This window comes from Cucurbita pepo, chromosome 15, assembly GCF_057944985.1.
Source record: "Cucurbita pepo subsp. pepo isolate OVF chromosome 15, ASM5794498v1, whole genome shotgun sequence".
NCBI classification, from domain to species: Eukaryota; Viridiplantae; Streptophyta; class Magnoliopsida; order Cucurbitales; family Cucurbitaceae; genus Cucurbita; species Cucurbita pepo.
In genome coordinates, this window is record NC_141812.1 from 1,738,198 (window position 1) to 1,762,582 (window position 24,385).

The window sequence follows — 24,385 nt, forward strand, 5'->3', positions numbered from 1 at the left end:
TCTTGTTGTTCCATCTCAAACTGTGCTTCCACTGTGATTTGAGCTTCAAAATTGAGTGTTTGAAGGAAGAACAGCAAGAACTTGGGGCTTTTGGGTGACTCATATAAGGAATTGCAGAGCCAGAATTTGCGATTCTGTTCCCAAGCTTCATGAATTGCCGTTTCCATGAACTGAACCCTAAAAGCTTCATGTTTGAGGGCTTGAATCACTGAAACTAATGGGAAAAAAGGAAGGGATTTTAAAGAAGAAGAAGAAGAAGAACAGCGAGAAATGGTTTGGTTCTGTTTTGTTTTGTTTTTTGGTCCCATATTTGGCGCAGTTGGTAATGTCAGAGTCGTCTGCTTTCAGTTTCCTCTGTTTCACTCAAGGAATTTCATTTAACTTTCCTCTTCTTTTGAATTGACAAAAATGTTAAAAGTATGTGAATTTACTTTTAAATTTGAACTAAGGATGCTAAAAATATTCAAAATTTTGAAAACTTTATCTAACCGAACCAAATCTATACCGTTTTTCGTTGAATTATAAACTTATTTGTGTTGATTTAGGTTCAAATGAATAAAAGTTATGAACTTATTTGTGTTGGTTGGTTTAGGTTCAAATGAATAGAAGTTTTAGAGTTAGGTTAGTTCATAAATTCACTTAAAATTAGATTGAATTTCTCAAATTTATTATAAACTTGAGAAGAAATGTATATTTAAAGGGTAAACTTTAATTAAATGTTTGAAAAAAATAAATAAAAGTCTTACAAATTGTCATATTTGTTTTTATTACCCGAGTTGAGTTTAAAAGACATCTCAACCTAATCTAGCAAACCCGAACTTCCTTACTTTTAATTTTATAATAGTATAAATATTTTTTTTAAAAAATGTCAATGAATATTACTATATTTCATTTTCTCTCATGAATAAAAATTACATAATTTTTTCTTCTTTTTAAAACGAGAACATGAATTTCTACATAATTTGATAAATAATTTTTAAGAAACAAAATAATTACCAAACATTCTTTTTAGTAAAAAACCCAAAAACTAAAATAAAAAAATTATTAAAGGGACATTAAAATTTTTTTTATGGGTAGAGAGAATCTGAAAAATTGGAAAGAGAAAGAAAGTCAAAATTTTAAATGATTATTAATTTATATAAAAGATGAAAAAATAAAAAAATAAAAAAATAAAAAAGGTGTAAAGGTCCTACGGATTCTGTCTGCGAAAAAAATCTCTGTATTATCTGTCATTTCCACTTTCCACCTAAAACTAAAACAAACGTCTTCTCTTTCAAGTTTAAAATGCAGGGGTAAAAAAAACAACAAAAAAAAATAGTTATAAAATATATATCGGTCGAGATTTAAGTTTCTCGGTTGAGATTTACGTTCTTGCTTATGTGGGAATTCGACTTCTAAGCCTAACTTATGCATAGAGAAAGACCATCAATAGCAAAGCTCTATTGCCCACGAATGACAACCCCTTGTATTTACCTATATTTTTCCCTTTGTTTACGAGATAACTCAAAGGATGACCCACAGATAAACCTTGACTCAAAAAGGATAGAATCATAATACTGCTCGATAAAAGTAAGGTTCAAAGTTAAACCCAAAACGAGTGGAATTCTCACGAGAAGCCATTCTAGTGCATGCATCAAATTTATAGGACGTAAGTCATACATACCTCCTCCATTCAGCATTGGACGTATCAATACTTTATTCAAGGAGCGCTACACCATTCTAAGATTCTTCATTTATGAAAGAACAATGAATAAAAATAGTATGAAAAACGGACAAACTATGCAACATAAACTCTTCTCATAGTTTCTCTCTCTCTCTCTCTCTAGTTATACTCGAGTTGACAAGTACGAAATTTTCAGTTAAAAACTCGAGTACCTCGTTAGCTTTCTGAGAGAATCCATATCCACAACACTAACCCGAGCTGCATAGTCCAGAAATAACAAGGTTCCCTTGCAATTAACTTCATCTATAGGGATAAACATGTGATATGAACCAAAACTCATAACGATCATATTTTTGTCGATAAAATAAGTTAATCCCAGACAATGAAATTGAATCTTAAAATCCTAGCCTATAAAAGGATAGAAGAAACGAATTTAAGTCACTTGATTTGGTGTTCAAACAATAGCATTAGCTGCACTGGCAATTCTGGGCCAGAGATCAGCACATTCCTTTCCAATTGGGCCTGTTATAGCAGAACCTGCACAACCCAAGAAAACAACTGTGTTCAAGTACATGAAAGCAAAATGAAGGATAGTTTAAATGCTAAAACAACTCCTCCAAAACTCCACTAACATGGATATAAAACATCGACCAAAATTTATAATTCAGACCATAATGATTACCGTCAAACGGTAGCCGCCCAAGCTCACCACTAGCAAATATTGTCCTCTTTGAACTTTTCATTTTAGACTTCCCCTCAAAATTTTAAAACGCATCTATTAGTGAGAGGTTTTCACACCCTTATAAGGAATGTTTCATTCTCCTCTCCAATCGATGTGAGATCTCACAATCCACCACCCTTGGGGACCAGCGTCCTCGCTAGCACACCGCCCAATGACTGACTCTGATACTATTTGTAACAGCTCAAGCCCTCCGCTACCAAATATTGTCTTCTTTGGGCTTTCCCTCAAGGTTTTAGAACATGTCTGCTAGGGAGAGGTTTCCACACCCTTATGAGGAATACTTCGTTCCCCTCTCCAACCGATGTGGGATCTCACAATCCACCCCCCATTGGGGACCAGTGTCCTTGCTAGCACACCGCCTGATGACTGGCTCTGATACTATTTGTAACAGCCGAAACCCACCGCTAGCAGATATTGTCCTCTTTGTCCTTTCCTTTCTAGACTTTCCCTCGAGATGTTAAAACACGTTTGCTTTGTTCCCCTCTCCAAACAACCAACATGGGATCTCACACTTCTTTTTTAAGACCTTTCCCTACTAGTGTGTTACAATCACTTATTAAGACCACATATGGACTTGATACTTTAGAGTTCAAAGATGGAAAAGATCATACCTTTCATCTCTCCTTTGGGGTTCACGATGACACCAGCGTTATCTGCAAAACAAGAAAACTCTTATTCAACAACTGTAATGTTAAATTCTATACGGACATATTTCGAGTACAAGACAGCTACCCCGTCTCACAATCAAGGAAAAAGTTAAACTCCATTACATGAAAAAACCCTTCACATAAAATGGCAACAAAACTATCCTAAGCACGTAATTTCCCCATAGAATTAGAATAGAAAGCATCAAATGTACTCCGAATAACAACCTTCACAAACCATTTGAGCAAACACTTCAACAGCATGGAATATCACTAACAAAGTTCTAGGCATTGCTACTCTATATTTCATCCACAACACACTATAAGGTGAAAGCACACACAAAACCCAAGTCTCCAAACCTTCCAAATTTATGATTCGAAGTTCGAACCTTCCTACCCACATGTCGTCGAACTAATAATAATAATAATAATAATAAACTCTCTTGAAACTACATTCATTGTCGTGCTACAATAGTCTCTTTGAAATGCTATTTATGGGTGATTAGAGCAATCTAAATAGAGTTTATAACTCAGCCCAACCTTATTTTTGGGTTGGTTTATCGAGTTGTTTTTTTTTTAATTATTTAAAAAAAACTAAGCTTATCCATGACACATGTTGCATTAAGAATTAAAATCTCATAAATTTGAAATATCAACGGTCACAACGCATCACTAACATTAATGAAACACGTTAAACATTAAAATAATACATAAAAAACAACAATCCAGACGATCAAGGTCAATTATAATGATTAACCCTGGACAAAGTAACCTAATAGGAAGCAGATAACACGGGGGAGAAAAGTTAGAACAAAAAATTTGATCGAAAGCGAAACAAGACAGATAAATTGAGTTGAGTATGACCTTCAAAGTACATGAAGACACCATCCTTTCGGCGCCAAGGCTTGCGCTGCCTGACAATAACAGCAGGAAGCACCTTCTTCCTGAGGTCAGGTTTTCCCTTCTTGACCGTCGCCATGACCATGTCACCAACACAAGCTGATGGCAATCGGTTGAGGCGGCCCTTGATCCCCTTCACTGAAATGATATACAGGTTCTTAGCTCCTGTATTGTCGGCACAGTTGACTGTAGCCGCCACAGGTAGACCCAGCGACATCCTAAATTTGTTCCCAGCGGAACCTCCCCTACCTAAATCGATACACAACAATAACAAGTCTCAAATCTCAAATCTAAGAGTATAAAAACAGTAGCAAAAAGAAGATCGAATCAAATATTGCATAAACATTAGCGTATGAACAGAACAATCAGATCATACCTCGCTTCGACATTGTTGACGGACTCTCCGGCTGCCCTCTCTCTCTCTCTCCCCCTCTCTCCTCCGACCAGAAGACGAATGCAGTTCCTAATATATGAAAGACGACGGCATAGACTTTCTGGGGTTAGGGTTTTAGTCACTCTGTTTGGATGCAGTTATTTACTATCCTTTCCGTGCTTTGCCAAGCCAAACAAGCGTTTCATAGAGATATATACGACGTCGTTTCATAACTAGGAAGAACAATAATAATATTAAGTTTTTTATTTCATTTATTCAAAATAACAATAATAAAATTAAACTTCCAATTTCATTTAATTGAAACATATATTTATACTATTTCTTACCATTTTTACATTTATTCAATTTTTAAAAAAATATAAATTCTACCATTTATTCAATTTTGTTGAAAAAAATATAAATAGTCTATAAATTTTAAAATTGACAAAAAAAAAACGTGTAGACGCCTTGACACGACGTCGTTTAAGGCGCATACTGGTTAATGAAACGAAAGATAGCCAAGTTTCTGCCCGGCAAATATTTTCAACACACAAATTGTAACAAATGCCGACGGGTACCGCCGCCGTCTTTTCCGCCACAAACTTTCTCCCTCCGCCGCGTTATCCCCCGCCGGCGACTTCAAAAACAAAGCCGACCAGTTGCCACGTCATCCCCAGAATGTCCCTAAACCAAAGCCCATCAAGCGGCCCAAAATCGTCCACATCTTCCTCTTCTTCTTCCCTGTTATCCTCAATCACTAATCTCTTATGGGGCCCATCTCTCCCGCCGGGGCTCCTGGTAGCCACCGTCCGTACAGCCTGGGAGACCACGTGGCAGCTCATGATGAGCCAGCTCGCCCCCTCCGATACTTCTGGCGGCTACTCAAGACCCCTCTCCCAATTTCGCGCCACCAAAATTTCCGCCAAAAATCTCCATCTATACGTCGGCCTTCCATGTCCATGGGCCCACCGGACGTTGATCGTCCGAGCCTTAAAAGGCCTCGAAAACGCCGTTCCGGTCTCCGTCGCCGGTCCCGGCGCAGACGGATCGTGGGAATTCCGGGACAATCCGACGGCTGATAATGAAACCCTAAGGCAGGGATTGGATAGGGCAAATGGGTGCAAAACTTTGAAGGAGGTTTACAGACTGCGAGGAGGAGGTTACAATGGAAGGTCCACTGTGCCGATGCTATGGGATGCGGAGAAGAAGGAGGTGATTTGCAATGAAAGCTCTGATATAATTGAAATTTTGAATTCGGGTCTCAATGGATTGGCTGAGAATCCGGATTTGGACCTCTCGCCGCCATTGCTGAAGGGGAAGATTGAAGAATGGAACGCCATTATTTATCCCAATGTCAACAATGGAGTTTATAGGTAATCTCTTAAACGCACGAATTTCTCGTAGTTCTTTAGAGTTCATGTAACCGTCCAAGCCCACCACCGATAGATATTGTTCTTTTCAAGTTTTCCTTCAAGGTTCTTAAGACGAAACGCGTTTGTTAGGGGAGGTTTCACACTCTTATAAAGAATGTTTCGTTCTTCTCCCAATCGATGTGGGATCTCAGAATCTATCTCCTTTAGCGTCTGAAGAAGACAATATCTACTAGCGGTGGGCTTGAGTTGTTACAGTTTAGGTGTCTGTGGAAATTATCGAGAATGAATTGTGAGAAAACAAGTACAGTTTTCTAAAACCTAAAACAAAAAAGCTCAATGGTTATGGATGAGACGCTAATAACCTCAACCAGTTTAGACAGAGAGTTTAGAGTTTCAAATCTCTCCCCCACAAGCACAATTTTCTAAAACCTAAAATAGAAGGTTGGTTATCGAATGAGACACTAATAGCACCCACCTAAGCATAGCTCAACCAGTTTAGACATAGACCGAGAGCTCAGAGTTTCAAATCTCTCCCCACAAGCACAATTTTCTAAAACCTAAAATAGAAGGCTGATCGAATGAGACGCTAATAGCACCAACCTGAGCATAGCTCAACCAGTTTAGATAGTTTAGATATAGACCGAGAGTTCAGAGTTTCGAATGTTTCGAATCTCTCTCCCCACATGTGACCAAACCAAAACGGGGTCTTAATAACACAATTCTGAAGTGTATGTTCCTTGCTAGAAAATCACAATCCCTTACTTTCTTTATGTTTCTTAAGATTATGTTTGTTCTGGACGTGTATGTTTGTTCTATAACAGTTCGTTCACCATTAGCAGATGTGGGTTTGCTCAGAGTCAAGAAGCATATGACAAAGCTGTCAATGAGCTATTTTCAACGCTCTACGTGTTAGACGACCATTTGGGGCGTTCGAGGTACTTGTGTGGTGAAAATTTGACTCTGGCTGATGTTTGCTTGTTTACGACCTTGATTCGGTTTGATCTGGTGTATAATGTTCTGTTTAAATGCACAAAGAAGAAGCTGCTTGAGTATACAAATCTTCATGGATATATGCGAGACATTTATCAGGTAATCTGTTCTTTAAACCCTGCAACTGTTTTTTCACTAGTCTAATCCATTGAAAGCTACTCGGGTTGATTTGGTTCATGTGTTTGGGTTTGTAAATCAACTGAATACCGAAACTCGCTCAATGGAAGAGCATATATTCTAGCGTTATATATATATAGATTAAACGGTAATAGGTATTGGTTCAGTCTAGGTGTAACAATCCATGCCCACCGCTAGCAAATATTGTCTGCTTTAACCCGTTACGTATCGCCATCAGCCTCACCGCTAAAAACTTAAGGAATGATTCATTCCCCTCTGCAACTAATGTAGGATCTCACAATCCACCCTTCTTGGGGTTCCAACGTCCTCACTGGCACACCGCCTGGTGACTAGCTCTAATACCATTTGTAACAGCCCAAGCCCACCGCTAGCGAATATTGTTCATTTTGGCCCATTACGTATCGTTGTCAACCTCACGGTTTTTGAAACACGTCTACTAGGGAGAGGTTTCCACACCCTTATGAAGAATGCTTTGTGCTCCTCTCCAATCAATATGGGATCTCACAATCCACCCCTCTTGGAGGCCCGACGTCCTCATTGGCACACCACCCGATCTGATATCATTTATAACAGTCCAAGCTCACCGCTAGCGAATATTGTCCAATTTGGCCCATTACGTACCACCCCTCTTGGAGGCTCAACATCCTTATTGGCACACCACCGCTAGCGAATATTGTCCATTTTAGCCCATTACGTATCATCATCAGTCTCACGGTTTTAAAACGTGTCTACTAGGGAGAGTTTCCACACCCTTATAAAAAATGTTTCATTCCCCTCTTCAACCGATGTGGAATCTCACACTAGGCTTTTAGCCCATTTCTACTGATACTTCTTTTTCGTCGAGGTTAACAATGTCGGGCCATTGTATCTATTTATAAGGTTCTTAACTTCTATCATCCTCTAATTAGTGTACTTTTAACCTGTCAACAGATTCCAAAGGTTGCAGCAACTTGCAACTTTACAGCAATAATGGATGGCTATTACAAAACATTGTTTCCTCTAAATCCTGGGAATATTCGACCAACTAAGCCGGCCAGTTGCTATCATGAAGCACTCTTAGTTCCTTCCAAAAGGGAGTCGCTGCCAATCTTAGACACAACCAAGCAGGTTTCAGTTTGACAGAGGTAAATCCACCAAAACATATTTTTCTATTTTGGTTAATGTCTTATTTCCCAGCTAAATAGGAAAATTGAGTTGGCAACAGCCCGTTACGTGTCGCCGTCAGCCTCACGGTTTTAAAACGTCGTCTGTTAGGGAGAGGTATTCACACACTTATAAGGAATGCTTTGTTCCTCTCTCCAACCAATTTGGGATCTCACAATTTATCCCTCTTGGGGCTAGCGTCTTTGTTGGCACACCGCCTGATGTCTGGTTCTAATACCATTTATAACATCCCAAGCCTACCGCTAGTAGATACTGTCCACTTTGACCCATTACGTATCGTCGTCAGCCTCACAATTTTAAAACCATCTGCTAGGGAGAGGTTTCCACACACTTATAAGAAATGTTTTGTTCCCCTCTCCAACCAATGTGAGATCTCACAATCCACCCCCTTGGGGGCCTAGCGTCCTCGCTGGCACACCGCCCAATGTCTGGTTCTGATACCATTTGTAACAGCCCAAGCCTACCACTAGCAAATATCATCCACTTTGGCCCGTTACGTATTACCGTCAACCTTACAGTTTTAAAACGTGTCTGTTATGGAGAAGTTTCCACACACTTATAAGGAATGCTTTGTTTTCCTCTCCAACCAATGTGGGATCTCACCTGAATTTTATATGTTGAGGAACGGATACATAAATAATTAGATTAGGTTTCCTTTAGAATACAACCAAACTTGCAGAGATGAATTTCAGAGGTTATATTGCTAAAAATGTTGGGTAAAATTTACACATTACATGAGCTTAAATTCAGCACTGCAAGCTTAAAGTGACTTTCAACCTTGCAGTGCTGAATTTTAGAATCTATATTGCTAATAATAGTGATAAAAAAATGGAAAGAATTGTGCTTCTCATAACTTAGAATACCTTTTTAGGAGTTTTCTGTTTTGAGTCCTCAGCTGTAGCGTTTGGAGATTGGATATTAGTCATCTGATCAATTACATCACTCATGTGGCTTCTCATAACTGCAATTGCATGATCATCTTCGATATATTGAAGCTCCCGACGTATGAATATGGTCACGAGGGACGCCTTGGACTGTAGACCTCCCTGTTCCGCAGGCATGATGGCAAAGCCAGAAGGTCTCAGAAACACACTATTCATACTAAATTTGGGCATGAGAGAGATATGAACATCTTCTTCTGACAATTGTGATGATAGGACGAGGGAGCAATAGTCATTCGCTGTAGCTTCTTGTAAGAAAAATTCATGGTCCTATCACGTTAAACAAGCATATCATATCATTGAAGTATATAAGTTTTGGGCAAGGAGGATCAGGTAAAGAAGTTTATGTAAAAGAGAAGCACCGCAAAAAGTTCATCAGCTACTGTTTCTTCTACTTTTCTACGTAAACCAATGGTGTAACTATTATCTTCTGTGTAAAGTGCAGCTACCAGCTTGAGCTGTTCCGGTGATTTTATGCTCGTCAACTGTATGTGGCGAGTATAAGCAAGCAAGAATATAGGTTAAATTATAAGTTTAGTTTCTAAGACGGAGTTTACCTGGTATGTCGCATTATATGTGGCTAGAAACATTAAGAGTCTGATGGGGGTTTCTGGAATGTATACGGTACTTGAGGCAACATAATCATGGTGATAGCCAATGTTACGTGCTTTCATGTCTCTCAAAATCCTTATATTATCATCACAATATAAATCCCATTTTCTTTCCAGTGGAAAGGGATTAACTGATGTTAGATATAATCTCTTCAGGTTCTCCCCAATTGTCAACAGATCAGGTACATCTGTTATCCCATAAAATCCAATTAGCTTGAGAATTTAAGGCTTTATAAGGCTGTTCATGGTTGAGGATTATTGGGACGGAGTCCTACGTTGGCTAATTTATGGCATGATCATGGGTTTATAAGTAAGGAATACATCTCCATCTCCATTGGTATGAGGCATTTTGGGAAACCCCATAAGCCATGAGAGATTATGCTCAAAGTGGACAATATCATACCATTGTGGAGAGTTGTGATTCCTAACATGGTATCAGAGTCATGCTCTTAACTTAGTCATGTCAATAGAATCCTCAAATGTTGAACAAATAAGTTGTGAGCCTCGAAGGTGTAGTCAAAAGTGACTCAAGTGTCAAACAAATGGTGTCCTTTGTTCGAGGACTCCAAAGAATGAGTCAAGCCTCGATTAAGGAGAGGCTGTTCGAGGGCTCCATAGGCTTCAAGGGAGGCTCTATAGTGTACTTTGTTCGAGGGGAGAATTGTTGGGAGGGAGTCCCACGGTAGCTAATTAATTGAGGGAATGATTATGGGTTTATAAGTAATAAATACATCTCCATCGGTATGAGGCCTTTTGGAAACCCAAAAGCAAAGTCATGAGAGCTTGTGCTCAAAGTGGACAGTATTTGTGGAGAGTCGTGATTCCTAACATTCATAAGAGAAATTAAGAGCATACACTATACCATTGGGGTCGTCGAACATCTCTGAAGTCGTTATCTTGCTCCATCTACGTTTCAAATTTTGTGATAAGATACTGATCCATTGCTTTGCAGTTAAATGAAAGTTTGAAGTAACTTTTGAGGATATGTTGTTAGGGATATCAATCTCTTGTACCTCTGCGTTTTCAACCCATAGAACCTGTAAAATAAAATTCTGTTTTAGATTTGTAAATTTGTGAAGTAATTACTGATAGATGATGGTTTTCTGTAAACAGACCTCTGAGAGAACACCAAACTGCCGGATTACCACTCCTGAAGGCCTCCGCCTGTATTGAGTTCCCACGGTGGGATCAGAGGTTGCTTCCATGAAATAATCAGTTGACACATCGCAGATAGCCCATGTATCTTCGGCGACGTCCATCTTAAATCTCAAAAAGCGAGTGCACCATCTTGGCAGGAATTCAGCCGGCAGTCTTAACTGGGCATTGACCTATTATATGATAAAAGTTCATATATTTTCTTTTTCTGTGTCCTAAAGTTTAGAAGGAACAAAAGAAAAAAAAAGAGTTACCAATACAACATCCTTAGAATTTGAATTTGAATCTGCTGACCAGAATTCTTTCAAAGGAGTGAGAACATTTTCAAATGATCCATCACAAATGATGTTGGAAAATATCGAACTCCATATCACCTATAAACAGTGTGAATAAGGGTACAAAATGTTAAGAATAATGTATAGAAAATCAATGTCAAGTTAAGGATATCTCACCCCATTCATCATTATTGTGATCAGCGATTCTGGAGTAATGGAAAGAACGTCATATTCGACGGAACATTCAACTGTATATCCACGAGGTGGTGTAGTGTGGAACATCTCTTGTAAATCCTCTACTGATCCTACTGCTGGAGGATGGAAAATCAAAGCGTTTGCTCTCATGGCTATTGCCATGAATTCCTTGTAAGCCGCTTTGATTATATTATTTACCCTTTGCATTTCTAGGAAGTCAGGTTCATCATTGTAAAAAATTTCCCCGATGCTCGAATCCTGCATTGTCGATTCTGTTAATGATTCTACAAAGACTAACAACACGTTTTACAGTGATTTGAAACAATCTCAAATATGTCTTACTTATTCAAAACAATTTAAACAATCCAATGTTTAGTCTAAATTGATTTTGAATAATTAAAGACATATGTGAGAGTGATTTTTGAAATTAAAAACTTGATTTCAATTCCAGTTCAACTAGCAATGAGTTTATAATATCAAATAATAACAGATTGATAATAGAAGTAAAACATACATTAGAGCAACTAGATGAAACCTCAAGGTCATCTTTCATCGAATCAGACGGTCCTTCATTAGGTTTCTGTTCCATAGTCACTTCGGGAATTGATTCCTCAGCTTGGGGTAACTCAGCATCCGTCTCAAGATTCATTTCTGAGCTCTAACTTATATCAAAGTTTGATGACTAATCCACTCTAACGAATCGAATCCAACACAGATGGAAATATTTCCAGAGATCAAAATCCAAATATGCTACTCACAGAACAGAATAATTGATGAAAAAACGGCTATAACATAATAATCAAGAAGTGTCAAAAATCTGTACGTCGATAATATCATGTATTTTTATGAATATCTATATCTTGATCGAAGCACATACTAAAAGCTGCCGATTCAGGACTCTTGAAGAAGAAGAAATGACCATTGTATATGCCTAAAATCTCTCACCATTTTAGATAAATTGAACAAGAAAAAGAAATCGTGAACAACAAATGGAAATGGAAGTCGAAATCTCCATAAATCAGAACTAAAACATTTTTGACTTAGGTCTTGATTTCACATATATCGAAAAAAATTCGTAAAAAAAACGTCCGTTGTCTATCTAATTTGCATCTTCCTTTTCTTGACTTAAACAAGATTCTGTGCAGTCATCGTCAGCTTAATTTATTAATGTACTAAAAACAATCCGAAATGGAACTAATCGAAACAAAGAGAGAGTAGATTAAAAAGAGGACTCACAGCGAAATCTTCCACCAGGAAACAGAGAAATCGAAATTCCAGTGGACGCTTCAAGAAATCAAGAACAAAAGAATTACGACGAAGGAAATAATTGAAAAAGAAGAGCATAAGATTACACGCTAGAAGATTCGAAGACTATTCGAGCACCTTCTGAGTGAGCACTTCGAGCTTCCAAAGACCTTTAATGGCGGAAGACAAACTAGAGACTGAAGGGAGGAGGGAGAGGGAAAAAGTGTCAAATGTGGTCTGTATATAAAGCTTTGGGAGTCTGTTAACTGCACGTGACTTGCACTCCCCAGATTCATATTTCATTAAGCTTGCACGTGACATCTAGAATACATAGAGAACAGTAGGTAATTTGATTATTTACCTCTCTCTCATGGTAATTTGATTATTTACCTCATCTTGGAGAGTGAAACAAAACATTATTTGTAGGGGTAAAAACTTCTTCCTAACATACGCATTTTAAAATCTTAAGATGAAGTACGAGAGGGGAAGCGCAAACAGGACAATATCGGTTAGTGGTGGACTTGGGTCATTACAAATGGTATTAAAGGTAGAGATCGAGTAGTGTGTCAGTGAGAACGTGAGACCCTCAAGTGAGTGGATTGTAAGATCCCACGTCAGTTTGAGAAGGGAACGAAGGGTGTGTAAACCTCTCTCTAACATAATTGGAACGTTTTAAAACTTTGAAGGAAAACCCAAAAAGAACCATATTTGCCCGGTGGGCTTGGGTTGTTACAAGATTATTCCGACAACCAACATAGATCCTTTTTATATGTTTTGTTCTCACTCACTCGTTTCCTAAGAACATTCCTAAAAGTCACTTATGGTTAAACATATTTAATTTTGGAGTTCTTATGATTGAACCACGGAACATTCTTAATAAGTTACCCAATCTAGCAGTTCCCAAGGACATCCTATCCGTAATAATTCCTTTTGTCAGGGTTTTTTGCGCACATCAGTCTCTTTTCCATCGGAAAAAAACTTTCCCTCTCTAACTGTGAGATCCCACATTGGTTGAAGAGAGGAACGAAACATTAAAGGTGTGGGAACCTCTCCCTAACATACGCGTTTTAAAACCGTAAGGTTGACGACGATACGTAACGTGTCAAAGTGAACTTGTTAACGGTAGGCTTAAGCTGTTACAAATGGCATTAGAGCCAAACACCGGGTGATGTGCCAGCGAGGACGCTGGGTCTCCGAGGGGCGTGGATTGTGAGATTCCACATCGGTTGGAGAGAGGAACGAAATATTCCTTATAAGGGGGTGAAAATCTCTCCTAACAGACGCGTCTTAAAACCATGAGGCTGACGGCAATACGTATTGAACCTAAGCGGACAATATCTACTAGCGGTGACCTTGGATAGTTACAAATGGTACCAGAGCCAAACACTGGACGTTGATCCTCAGAGAGAAGTGTATTGTGAGATCTAACATTGGTTAGAGAGGTATCGGGGTATCCGAAGCACATAGAATCGAATATCTAGGGGACATATTTATTTAAAATGAAACTCTAAACCAAAAACCCTTGAAGGGATGAACTAAGACATTTGTTTGTTTCTGGAGCACAGGGTTGAAATAACGCTCCTGATTGTGGAAATCACTTGTCCCTAAAAAGTGGTATCAAAGTCATTCATCTAAGTTAACTATATCAGTAGAATCTCGAGTATCAAACAAAGAAGTAGTTGTGAGTTTCAAAGGTGTAGTTCTTAGATAAGAGATATATTGTGAGATCCCACATTGATTGGAGAGTGGAAACCCAAGATGTGGAAATCTTCCCCTAATAGACACGTTTTAAAATCGCAAGGTTGATGATGATACATAACGGACGAAAGCGGACAATATTGACCAGCGGTAGGCTTGGATTGTTACAAATGATATTAGACGCAGACACCCAGCGGTAAGCTGACGAGGACATTGAGTCTTCAAAGGGGGTGGATTGTGAGATCCCATAGAGATCCCATATTGATTGGAGAGAACAAACCCGGAGTTTAGAAACCTCTCTCTAGTAGAAGCAAGTAGAAGACATTTATGTTAAATAGATCATATTGGTTGAAGATCTATGGTAGAACTCTATTCAATGATACTAGACAGATAAACTACTATTTGAGGGGAGACTCAATCTCTTTATTGAAAATAAAATTAGCTGATATTATTGTTAATTTTAAAATATATATTACTATTTAGGATACAATTATATATATATATACTCTTAAAAATAATTTTTAAGTATTTGGAAAACACTTGAAAAATATATATTTGTTGCAAATAATATGAATATATATTTTGAAAATTTTATTTTAAATAGTTAAAAATTATTTAAAAATTTATTAGAAAATAAATAATGAAATATATAACTTTATTCTAATAATTAAATATATGAAAGAAAAATGTAAAAATATTTTAAATTTTTATAGCACTAATATTTTTAAACCATACCTCTAATATTCGTTAGAAAAAACATTTATTTATTTATATTCCATTTAATTTTTTTTTTTTTTTAAAAAAAGTCCAACCAATTAGTTATAGTCAAAGTGTAACTATAAAAGAGATATTTATTTATAATAAAATTAATTAAAATTTAAAATTTTCCTCCAATTTCTTTCTTGTGGATAAGAGTCAACGGTCAAAGTCAGTAATCGGATGAAGTCGAGTCTCCAACTACTCGAGCGTCGGAGCAAAAATCCGATGTCTGGTGGGGCCCGCCAAGAACGTGGGTCCCACACGGTTCTATTTCCAACGTGTCCAGCAATGTGATGGGACGCGGGCCCTACCTTGTCGGGAGACCTTTTAGAAACATATGAGTGCGGGCCCCATTGCTTCTCTTTCTATCGTTATCGTATCGTGTCGTGTCGTATCGTATCGTGTCTTTTCTCGGAACAATATCGTCAGGTTACCATTTCCATATTAGCCTTGGGCCGCCTTTTGGGCCATAATTTAATTACAATACTTAAAAAAAAAAAAAAAATTACGGAAAACACAGTATTTATTTAAATAATAATAATAATAATAAAAAGAAAATAAAAAAAACGTTTCATTTATTTAAAAATTATAATTATATTAAAAAAATTTACAATGTTACGTATGAAATTTTCATATATGGTCTATTAGTGTAACTATTTATTTTTTTTAACGAATATTATTTTTTTTATCTCGAGAAAAAATAATAGGCAAAGAAAAAAAAAAGAGCTAAAAACTCTCGGGTTGGGAAAATCATTCATTAGAGCTGTATATAAATTAGGTTGGAAAAATCTCTTAGATCAACCTGAAATTATAGGTTGGTTGGGTTGGTGACTCAAACAACCCGAACATAGTTCACAACTCAACTCAACCCTCAATTTTCAAGTTGGGCGGTCGGTTTTCATCAATTTCAAACGTCAAATAGGGTCGTGTTGGGTTGTAACCTTAAAAAAACGTCAATATGCAAATTGACCCAAATTTTAAATTTTCAAAATAAAAAAAAAGTTTATCTCAACCCAACTTTTATGGTTTGGACGGGTAGTTTATGTTAGTCATATTCTCGGGTCATTTGAACACCTCCCATACTTCTAATAAATTCAAAATAAGGGAATCTTGAAACTTGCAATTTTACCCCTGATAAATCTATAAATTTTAAAACGTGCCAAAATTAGGGACTAATTTATAATTTGAAAAGTTAAAAATTCATAAAAACCAAAAAAAAAAAAAAAAAAAATCATACTAAATTTATAATTTCATAAATATATATATATATATATATATATATATATGGGCTCGCTTGAAGCCCATTTTAGGAACGTATAAATAGCGGAAGAGGAGATAGCGGAGAAATTGAAAATATCAAGAAAAGAGAAGAAAGTTAAGCAGGCGAGGGAAGGCGATTAGGAGCAGTGGGGAAGAAGACAATGATGGAGATGGAGGCGCATAAACCAGACAGGTGGGTCCAATTCCTCATAAATTCGATCAATGCCGTTGCTTCAATATCAATCCTCCCTTCTTCACTACGCCACCACCATTAAACCTGCTCTCTCTCTCCTATTTTCCGCCAAACAAAGGCGCCTTCACCGTCCTCACGGCATTGCTTTTTCTATGCTCGTTATTGTTAGTTGTTGTTGTTGATGTTGATTTTGTCGTTGATTCATTCATTTATTTCCAATCCAAGGCTTCGTTTCTAATCAATCCACTTCTTTTGCTCTCCTTGAATCCCCTTCTTTTTCTTCGTTGAATTTGATGGCTTCTAGCGGAGGTGGAAGCGGTGTAGTTTCTGAAGAATCTATGTCGACTATTTGTAAAGATGAAAACGTGATGTTGTCGTCTGAGGGCTCCTCGTGCCCAGACGAGTCGGAGATTGAATTAGGGCTAGGGCTCAGCCTCGGTGTTCGCGATTCACGCAAAATTCAGAAGGTTTCCATCGCTCAATTTGGGAGAATTTTAACGGCTGAGGATTTTTCTTCGTCGATCTGTTCCTCGTCTTCGCTTAGTGGAGTCAATGTCACTAATGGTTCGAAGAGAAATTCTGATTCCGCAGCGACTATCAATGGCGGGAGGTACTGATTACTAATTCTTGCCTATGCGAGGAATTTAATGCATAATTCACTCCACTTTTTCTCTGGTTTCCAATTTTGTGTGAAGCATGAGAGTTTAATGTCCTTGATTGATCCCTACCGATTTTAGATTTTCTCTATCAACACAATTATTAGCTGTGAAGTTGCATGTGCTTCTCTGGTTTTGCGTTTCAGTACCAAATTGATTCGAATTTCTTGATATTTATCTTGATGAATCTGATACTGACAGATATGTTTGCTGTTGTTTACTTTTATGGTTCCTCTGGCTCCCTTTTCCTCATCCCAAAAGCAAACAGTAAGCTGAATATAGATAGGGAATCATTTTGAATTTGTTCGGATTTGTGCGGATTTGTGCTTCTGCCGTACTCCATCTAATTAAATATGATACGGCTCTGATAAAAATTGAAAACTGGCCTTTGGTAGACTTCAAAGGACGAGATACCCTCTGAAATCTTTTTCTAGAGCTTTCCAAGTCATTGCAGTTTGTTTAATATAACTTCAAGTTAACATTCAAAATAACGCCCTATGAGGTGTATATTTGCTACCAGATAACCTAAGAACTGGTATCCATGGCCTTGACTAGAAGGTTTGAAATCTCCCCATTATGTTCGTTTACCGGACATCAGTAATCTAGGATTGAGTTGAACGGATAAAAGACGATGCAATGAGAAGAAAGTGAGACCAGATTTCCATGCTTCGATGCTTTTATGAATTCTGTGGCACTAACACCTAGTGAAACAAGAAAGTTGTGTAACGATGTTAAGAATGAGAAATGAGAAACTGAAGTGAGATTGAAATTACAATCCTCAAAATATGTTACAAGCTACCAACTAACTCCTAATATATATATATATACTGCCAACCAACTCCTAAAAATAGATTATCTTTATGATCATTTTCCTTTTAGGATAATAGAAGTTTTTTTTTTTTAGGTTATGAATGTGATTTTAAGCACACAACTACCTTTACTTTTACATGAGTTCTTAAAACAGTTCTGAATATAGAAACAGAAATCTTTGGAAACATCTACAAAACAAATCCCAATCTCGTTACTTCAGAATTCCATACCTATAGATTTTTATGCACTTCGCATAATTGTATCATCGAAGTAGTAATAGTTGCAGTATGTGAAACATTCTTTGAGTATGCTTTGACAAGTTGCTTGAATATCACATTGGTCGCCCATATGTTGAATATATGTATGTATATGTGTGTATATATAATTTTTTTTAAAAGAGAAGCTTTAATAGTGTTACTGTAACTGTATCGAGAATAGGGTTCTTCGTGGTGGGTTATGTTGTAATATTTTGATATACTTTCAGAAGTAGCCAGGTCGTGGGGTGGCCCCCAATCAGAGCTTCTAGGATCAGTACCTTGGTTAACCAGGCAAAACCTCATTCTGTAGAAGAATTCAAGGCAGTTGCTGGCAAGAATAAAAACAAGCATACGGAGGCAGGGACACTTAATGGTGTTAGTGATAGAAACAAAGCAAATAAAGAGCGTAGGACTTCCAGAAATTCTGTGTACGTGAAGGTGAATATGGATGGAGTTCTCATTGGAAGAAAGGTTAACCTCAGTGCTCACAGTAGCTATGAAACCTTGGCTCAAACCGTCGAGAACATGTTCCTTGATCCCACTGCACTGGTTGATTCCACTGGTAATTCCTTTCCGACCTCTGCAATATCGTGTATAGAAGTGAATTTTGTGGTTTCAATCTCTAAAATTGAATATTTTCAACTCAATAAGAAGTGAAGGTTCCCTAGAGTTCAATTTAATAGTGTATTAATGCTATTTTTTGGTCTGAATGGAATTAAGATGGGCGGTGAGATCCCACATTAGTTGGGGAGGAGAACGAAACATTCTTTATAAGGGTGTGGAAACCTTTTCATAGTAGACGCGTTTTAAAAACCTTGAGGGTAAGCTCGAAAGGGAAAGCCCAAAGAGGACAATATCTGCCAGCGGTGGATTTGAGCCGTTACAAATGGTATCAGAGCCAAACACCGGGAGATGTGCCAGCGAGGAGGTTGAGCCCCAAAGGGGGTGGACATGAGGCGATATGCCAGCAAAGACGTTGGGTCTCGAAGGGGGGTGTATTTGGTGGGGGTCTCACATCGATTGGAGAAAGGAACGAGTGCGAGCGAGGATGCTAGGCCCCGAAGAGGGGTAAATTGTGAGATCCCATATTGGTTGGGGAGGAGAACGATACACCCTTTATAAGAGGTGGAAATCTCTCTCTATCAGACGCGTTTTAAAAACCTTGAGGGCAAGCCCGAAAGGGAAATGGGCCTTTACATGGACAATCTTTTACTTGAATATCTGTAGGGTTACTTTAAAGCTGCATAAAGAAGGTTAATGTAAAGATGAAAGTGGTAATATCGAGAATCTCTGGAAGAAAGGCTCTCTTCCTGAAGTAAATGCTAGTATTTTTGGGTTATTTATTGAGTATGAATAGAAGCTTCTTATTAGCCATAGTGAAGCAACAATGTTAGCTCTTTTATGAAGGACCACCTTATCCATTTATTGACATTTTATCATGAAATTTGTGACTGGCAACCGATAACGATGCTTTATCGTCTGATACAGGATCGAGTATAAAGGAACATGACATAGTGAGACCCTCCAGACTACTAAATGGACTATCTGGGTACATGCTTACTTATGAAGACAGGGAAGGAGATTGGATGCTAGTTGGCGATGTTCCTTGGGGGTATGCTCTCTTGTCACTTCATTTAGTCTGATAAGGCCTTTAAGTTCGAGTTCGTAAACTTTTAACCTAGTTGGCGATCTTCGAGCTAGAAACTTTCAATATATAACATTTCTAGCATCGTTTTCAGAGGGAAGAATAGCTAGAAACTTTCAATATATAACTATGATTCTTTTGATCATATGTCCAGAATGTTTACCCAATCCGTGAAGAGGCTTAGGATAATGAAAGCAGCTGAAGCTAATCAAATTGGCAGGTGATCTGCCAGCAGAATTGAAACTCAACAATTGAAGATGCTCTGTTTTTCTTTCTTTTTTATTTTCTTTTGCACGACACCAATTCTCCGTGGCGAATCTGCTGCTCTGTATCGGAACGAGGAAGGCCAATATCAGCTCGAAAAAACTGTGCAAATGAGAGGTAATAGGCTATATAAGCATTTTGAAAGAAAAAGGATTGGCCTTTTTCTCTTCTTTTCTGGGTTTTCTGATCTTATTCCCAAAGCTCTGGGAATTGTCAATTTGTGTAGTTTTGGAAAGTCGTCACAGTCATAAAGCCCTGCACATATACAGATGTGGGAATGTTTATGTTGTGAATATTAAAGCAAATACTGCTCTGCTTAAGCCTTTTATGCCTTGGGAAAGTGCTCTTTTGTTCTAGTTTTCTTCTCACTTAATGGTTGTGTCTGTAAACAGGGAAAATTTTGGAATTTACAATAATGCCTGTATTGCTTGTTTATACATACATACATATGCGATGTTCCATTGAGAGATCTTGGCCCCGAGTAGAAGCAAACTTGACCTTATGTAGAGGCAAGTCGGTTTCTTGATCCTACATAAGGCCATGTACAGGAGAAGTGCTGAAAATTGGCTTCTCTTTGTTGGTTCCCAATCCTTCATTGCCACCGTTGCCTTTTCTCCTTGGTTTTGCTTCTCCAAGCATTGTCATTATATCTCTCATGGAGGGCATGTCTTTTGAATGTTTTGCGGGGAGAACTGCTATAAGAATATCAATATTATTCGCCTTAGCCCTTTACCTAATATTATTCGCTTTAGCCCTTTACGCTTTAGCCCTTTACGTAATATTATTCGCTTTAGCCCTTTACGTAATATTATTCGCTTTAGCCCTTTACGTAATATTATTCGCTTTAGCCCTTTACGTAATATTATTCGCTTTAGCCCTTTACGTAATATTATTCGCTTTAGCCCTTTACGTAATATTATTCGCTTTAGCCCTTTACGTAATATTATTCGCTTTAGCCCTTTACGTATTATCGTCAGTCTCACAGTTTTTAAAAGGCGTTTACTAGGGAGAGGTTTCCACAGCTTTGTAAGGAATGTTTCGTTTCCTTCTTCAATCGATGTGGGATCTCACAATCCACCTCCCTTGGGGATCCAACGACCTCCCTAGCACATCGCCTAGTGTCTGGCTCTTATACCATTTGTAACAGCTCAAACCCACCACTTATAGATATTCTCCACTTTGGCCCATTACGTATTGTCATTAGCCTCATAATTTTTAGAACGCCTCTACTAGGGAGAGGTTTCCACACCCTTATAAGTAATGTTTCGTTTCCCTCTCCGATCGATGTAGGATCTCACAAATCCTTCAAAATGTTAGATGGAAGTTGAGAACTTAGTAACGACCGAGAACAGGTGGAAATCCAAATTCCATTCTCGATCACTATCACACAATTCCAAGTCTCGATTATCATCCTAACTTTGGTAACTGGAAGACAAGTACATCAATCCAGATGGCAAAAGGCAGATTAAAGGCAGATTAAAGGCAGATTTTCTACACAAAATTTCAAGGGAAGAAGAAATCTACACAAAATTTCAAGGGAAGAAGAAATCTATAGTAGAAATTTGTGAAAATTATTAAACTAACCCGACTGTGACTCAATATCAGTATCTTTGTGGGTCATAAAACATACCTTTAGTTCTTCCAAGTCACTACAATGGGGCTTCTCACTCTGTATTTACTGTTCTCAGAATGGAGCCATGTCAAATGCCCTTCTGTAGAGCTCACCTTTCTTCCTTCTCTTCTCTTCTCAGACATAAACCATACCTTATAACTCAAACTTTCGTTCACATGTTTGAACACCAAGCGCTGAGGCTTAACTCGAACGCTCACTCCTTCAGGCGCGGTTACTTCCACTTCATAGACGGAATTCGGGCTCCCGACATTCGTCAACTGTCTCGAAACCATCTTACTCGTTGTCCCGTGCTTAAAAACGACAGCCATGGAGGGATAGTTCAATGTGAAGCCTTTGTTCATCTGAAGAACTTTGTGGCAGCTCACATTCATGTGGGTAATGATGAAGATTTCTGAATGAGTGTAGCCAAGAACACAAAGATGAATGACATAATCATATGGCTTGATATCATAGACCAAGCCAGGATCAATGGCTCTTGTTGGGTTTACATGACCAGCTCCCATTGCAAAAACACTAGCTGGTTTGTTGCCATCGAGAATCGGTTTCCCGAAACGATCGGTAACATCGGCGGTTGTCATGATGGCTGATTTGATAGCTGCCGGTGTCCATTTTGGATGAGCTGAATGGATTAGAGCTGCAATTCCACTGACATGGGGACAAGACATGGATGTTCCTGACATGACAGAGAAGTTTGACCTTCTAGAATCTTCTGGAAGGCCGGTTGGAGCAAGATTTTGAGGCCAAGCTGCTATAATGTTGACCCCAGGAGCAATTACATCAGGTTTGAGCGTTGAAGGATTTGTGGGGCTTGGTCCTCTTGATGAAAACTGAGCTACAGATGGAGCTCTTGTTCTTCCTATCACGGTTCCTCCAAATTGGATTCTGGCTTTTGGATTGGTTGTTGTGTTAATGTAAGCTTTTAACCGATTCGCCTCCGCAAATCCGATCAACGTGGCTGGCAAAACATGAACATCGACCAAGTCTTCCTCTAGATTTATCTCTGTATTTGCAAGGATCATAGCAGCTCCTCCAGATTCCTTCACAATCTGCCCCTTTTCGGATCGGCCGTTGACGCCACGGTCGCAAACCACCATTTTTCCTTCTACTTGTTCTCGTGGAAGAGACCCTTTTAAGCAAAGTTCACTTCCCATTTGCCCTCCAGTCAAGTAAACCAACTCAAGCTCCTTGGTAGCTTGATTGAACTTGTTTCCAGGGTACATTGATTCGCCGGGAATGGCTTTGCCATTGCTTAGTCGAACTATAGCTGGGAATGTTCGATCGAGCGTGCCTGCACCAATGGTGGTGATCCAAGGAGCTACATTGGCGACAGAGCTTTGAGTTGGGCCATTGTTTCCTGCTGCACAAATGACTGAGATGCCATGCTGCACTGCTCGAAAACTGCCAATGGCGATATTGTCATCGAAAAACGGAAGTGGGAAGCCACCAAGCGAAAGGGAGAGAATGTCAACACCATCTCTTATTGCGGAATCCATGGCCGCTACAATATCAGAGCTATAGCAGCCACTAAACCAGCAAACCTTGTACACAGCAATGTGGGCGCCCGGGGCCATCCCCTGCGCCACACCAGCTCCATTACCGAATACGCTAGCTCCGGCAACTGAAGCTCCAGCAGCTGTTGAAGAAGTGTGAGTCCCATGGCCATGGGAATCTCTTGGGGAGACATATTCCTGGACGGTATCGGAAGGCGGCGATGAAGCCACATGATGTCCTTTGATGAAGAACTTAGCACCAATGAGTTTCCTATTACAACTTGAGGAATTAAAATCTTGCCCTTCTTGGCAACCCCCTCGCCATTTTTGTGGAATTGGGGGCATTTTGGAATCACTAAAGCTTGGACTCTCAGGCCAAACTCCCGTGTCAAGAACCCCAACGATTGCCCCTTGGCCCATTGAGGACTTATAACAAACACCTTGTGTGCAAACACCCAAGAACTTATGTGAATAAGTTGTCTGAATTTCATACTTTCTATCAGCTCTTACAGCCACAACATCAGGCAACTTCTTCAAATACTCAAGCTCAGTTTCAGATAACTGAGCTGCAAATCCTTCCATGGCGTTCGAATACGAATAAAGCAAGCGAGAAGAACAGTCTTCTTCAACAGATAGCGTTTGTTCAAGAAAAGAAAGATGCCATTGAAGCTTAGATTCAAAAACAGAGCTGGTTAATCCTTGTGGATGGAGTTGAATCATGTAAGTTTGGAGATTGGAAGCGTTTGCTTGAACTTGAAGCAAAAGAAAACAGAGGAAAATGGTGGGAAAACCCATTTGGGAGTTGAAATCCATGAATCTCTACAGCCAACAAGACACTGATTCTTGAAGTTAGATTCATGATTTTGGACCAAAATTTGATGGATATTTGAAGGAGGAAGCCAAGAGAATTCAAATCTAGGATTCCATTGAGGAAGCATTTCTGAAATTCTGAGTGTAAAATATGAAACTCGTGAAGTATAAGAGCTCTTCATCACGAGGATCCCTTGTTTTTTAGAGAGAGAGAGAGAGAGAGAAACTTACAAATTTGGGCGATGGTGGAGCTGAGGCCATTGTTGATTGCTCAAAGCTTCACGAGAAGTAATGGTGAGCTTTAAAAGGGATTTGAATTCAGAAAGTTGTGTGAATTTTTGTTTCCCAAATGAGCGTATGCGTAGAGAATTTGAAGCAAGGTAAAAAGGAACATAGATTTGGTGTCATTTAATGCAACACGCTCTTTGTTCTTCTTTTCTTGGCTACGCGGGCCTACACGGTTAGGTTGGTGACTCAACCTCGAGTAGAGACAAAGTTGAG

The 24,385-nt window shown here is 38.6% G+C and overlaps 5 protein-coding genes across 7 annotated transcripts; 2 read left to right on the forward strand and 3 right to left on the reverse strand.

Moving 5' to 3' along the window:
• Nucleotides 1-1,988: 1,988 nt before the first annotated feature.
• LOC111811169 (large ribosomal subunit protein uL14x/uL14z/uL14y) lies at nucleotides 1,989-4,480 on the reverse strand. The gene is made up of 4 exons (XM_023697919.2): nucleotides 4,326-4,480; nucleotides 3,914-4,198; nucleotides 3,017-3,058; nucleotides 1,989-2,200 (listed from the first exon to the last, which is right to left on the reverse strand). The coding sequence occupies exons 1-4, from the start codon at nucleotides 4,336-4,338 to the stop codon at nucleotides 2,118-2,120; spliced, it is 423 nt and encodes a 140-aa protein (XP_023553687.1). The 5' UTR covers nucleotides 4,339-4,480; the 3' UTR covers nucleotides 1,989-2,117.
• A 317-nt stretch (nucleotides 4,481-4,797) lies between these two features.
• LOC111776498 (Glutathione S-transferase family protein) lies at nucleotides 4,798-11,003 on the forward strand. Of its 3 annotated transcripts, none has more exons than XM_023655958.2 (4): nucleotides 4,798-5,695; nucleotides 6,535-6,784; nucleotides 7,754-7,947; nucleotides 8,883-9,586. In XM_023655958.2, exons 1-3 carry the CDS (start codon nucleotides 4,887-4,889, stop codon nucleotides 7,940-7,942), a joined length of 1,248 nt encoding a protein of 415 aa, XP_023511726.2. In that variant the 5' UTR covers nucleotides 4,798-4,886; the 3' UTR covers nucleotides 7,943-7,947; nucleotides 8,883-9,586. The 3 variants fall into 3 exon arrangements, with proteins under 3 accessions (XP_023511726.2, XP_023511725.2, XP_023511724.2); XM_023655957.2 differs by having other exon boundaries at nucleotides 8,983-9,586; XM_023655956.2 differs by lacking the exon at nucleotides 8,883-9,586 and adding an exon at nucleotides 10,653-11,003 and having other exon boundaries at nucleotides 4,803-5,695.
• On the reverse strand, nucleotides 8,711-12,086 carry LOC111776499 (homeobox-leucine zipper protein MERISTEM L1-like). Its single transcript, XM_023655960.2, has 10 exons — nucleotides 12,042-12,086; nucleotides 11,679-11,822; nucleotides 11,147-11,422; nucleotides 10,949-11,068; nucleotides 10,655-10,867; nucleotides 10,402-10,576; nucleotides 9,486-9,727; nucleotides 9,291-9,413; nucleotides 8,851-9,198; nucleotides 8,711-8,773 (listed from the first exon to the last, which is right to left on the reverse strand). Exons 1-10 carry the CDS (start codon nucleotides 12,084-12,086, stop codon nucleotides 8,711-8,713), a joined length of 1,749 nt encoding a protein of 582 aa, XP_023511728.2.
• A 4,209-nt stretch (nucleotides 12,087-16,295) lies between these two features.
• IAA10 (indoleacetic acid-induced protein 10) lies at nucleotides 16,296-20,392 on the forward strand. The gene is made up of 4 exons (XM_023697839.2): nucleotides 16,296-16,929; nucleotides 18,270-18,604; nucleotides 19,531-19,654; nucleotides 19,842-20,392. Exons 1-4 carry the CDS (start codon nucleotides 16,613-16,615, stop codon nucleotides 19,909-19,911), a joined length of 846 nt encoding a protein of 281 aa, XP_023553607.1. The 5' UTR covers nucleotides 16,296-16,612; the 3' UTR covers nucleotides 19,912-20,392.
• Nucleotides 20,393-21,274: 882 nt separating this feature from the next.
• On the reverse strand, nucleotides 21,275-24,287 carry SDD1 (Subtilase family protein). The gene has a single exon (XM_023697835.2). It carries the CDS (start codon nucleotides 23,885-23,887, stop codon nucleotides 21,584-21,586), a length of 2,304 nt encoding a protein of 767 aa, XP_023553603.1. The 5' UTR covers nucleotides 23,888-24,287; the 3' UTR covers nucleotides 21,275-21,583.
• Between the last annotated feature and the right edge of the window lie 98 nt (nucleotides 24,288-24,385).

Coding starts and splice junctions, on each gene's coding strand:
- LOC111811169 (XM_023697919.2), bottom strand. Junction 3,059..3,913: donor TGTCTTCATGTACTTTGAAG/GTCATACTCAAC, acceptor CTTGTTTTGCAG/ATAACGCTGGTGTCATCGTG. Junction 2,201..3,016: donor CCCCAAAGGAGAGATGAAAG/GTATGATCTTTT, acceptor TGGGTTGTGCAG/GTTCTGCTATAACAGGCCCA.
- LOC111776498 (XM_023655958.2), top strand. CDS start 4,887: ATGCCGACGGGTACCGCCGCCGTCTTTTCCGCCACAAACTTTCTCCCT. Junction 5,696..6,534: donor GTCAACAATGGAGTTTATAG/GTAATCTCTTAA, acceptor CACCATTAGCAG/ATGTGGGTTTGCTCAGAGTC. Junction 6,785..7,753: donor ATATGCGAGACATTTATCAG/GTAATCTGTTCT, acceptor ACCTGTCAACAG/ATTCCAAAGGTTGCAGCAAC.
- LOC111776499 (XM_023655960.2), bottom strand. CDS start 12,086: ATGGTCATTTCTTCTTCTTCAAGAGTCCTGAATCGGCAGCTTTTA. Junction 11,069..11,146: donor TCACAATAATGATGAATGGG/GTGAGATATCCT, acceptor CACTGTTTATAG/GTGATATGGAGTTCGATATT. Junction 9,414..9,485: donor CATATAATGCGACATACCAG/GTAAACTCCGTC, acceptor CGCCACATACAG/TTGACGAGCATAAAATCACC.
- IAA10 (XM_023697839.2), top strand. CDS start 16,613: ATGGCTTCTAGCGGAGGTGGAAGCGGTGTAGTTTCTGAAGAATCTATG. Junction 16,930..18,269: donor GCGACTATCAATGGCGGGAG/GTACTGATTACT, acceptor ATATACTTTCAG/AAGTAGCCAGGTCGTGGGGT. Junction 18,605..19,530: donor TGCACTGGTTGATTCCACTG/GTAATTCCTTTC, acceptor CGTCTGATACAG/GATCGAGTATAAAGGAACAT.
- SDD1 (XM_023697835.2), bottom strand. CDS start 23,887: ATGGATTTCAACTCCCAAATGGGTTTTCCCACCATTTTCCTCTGTTTT.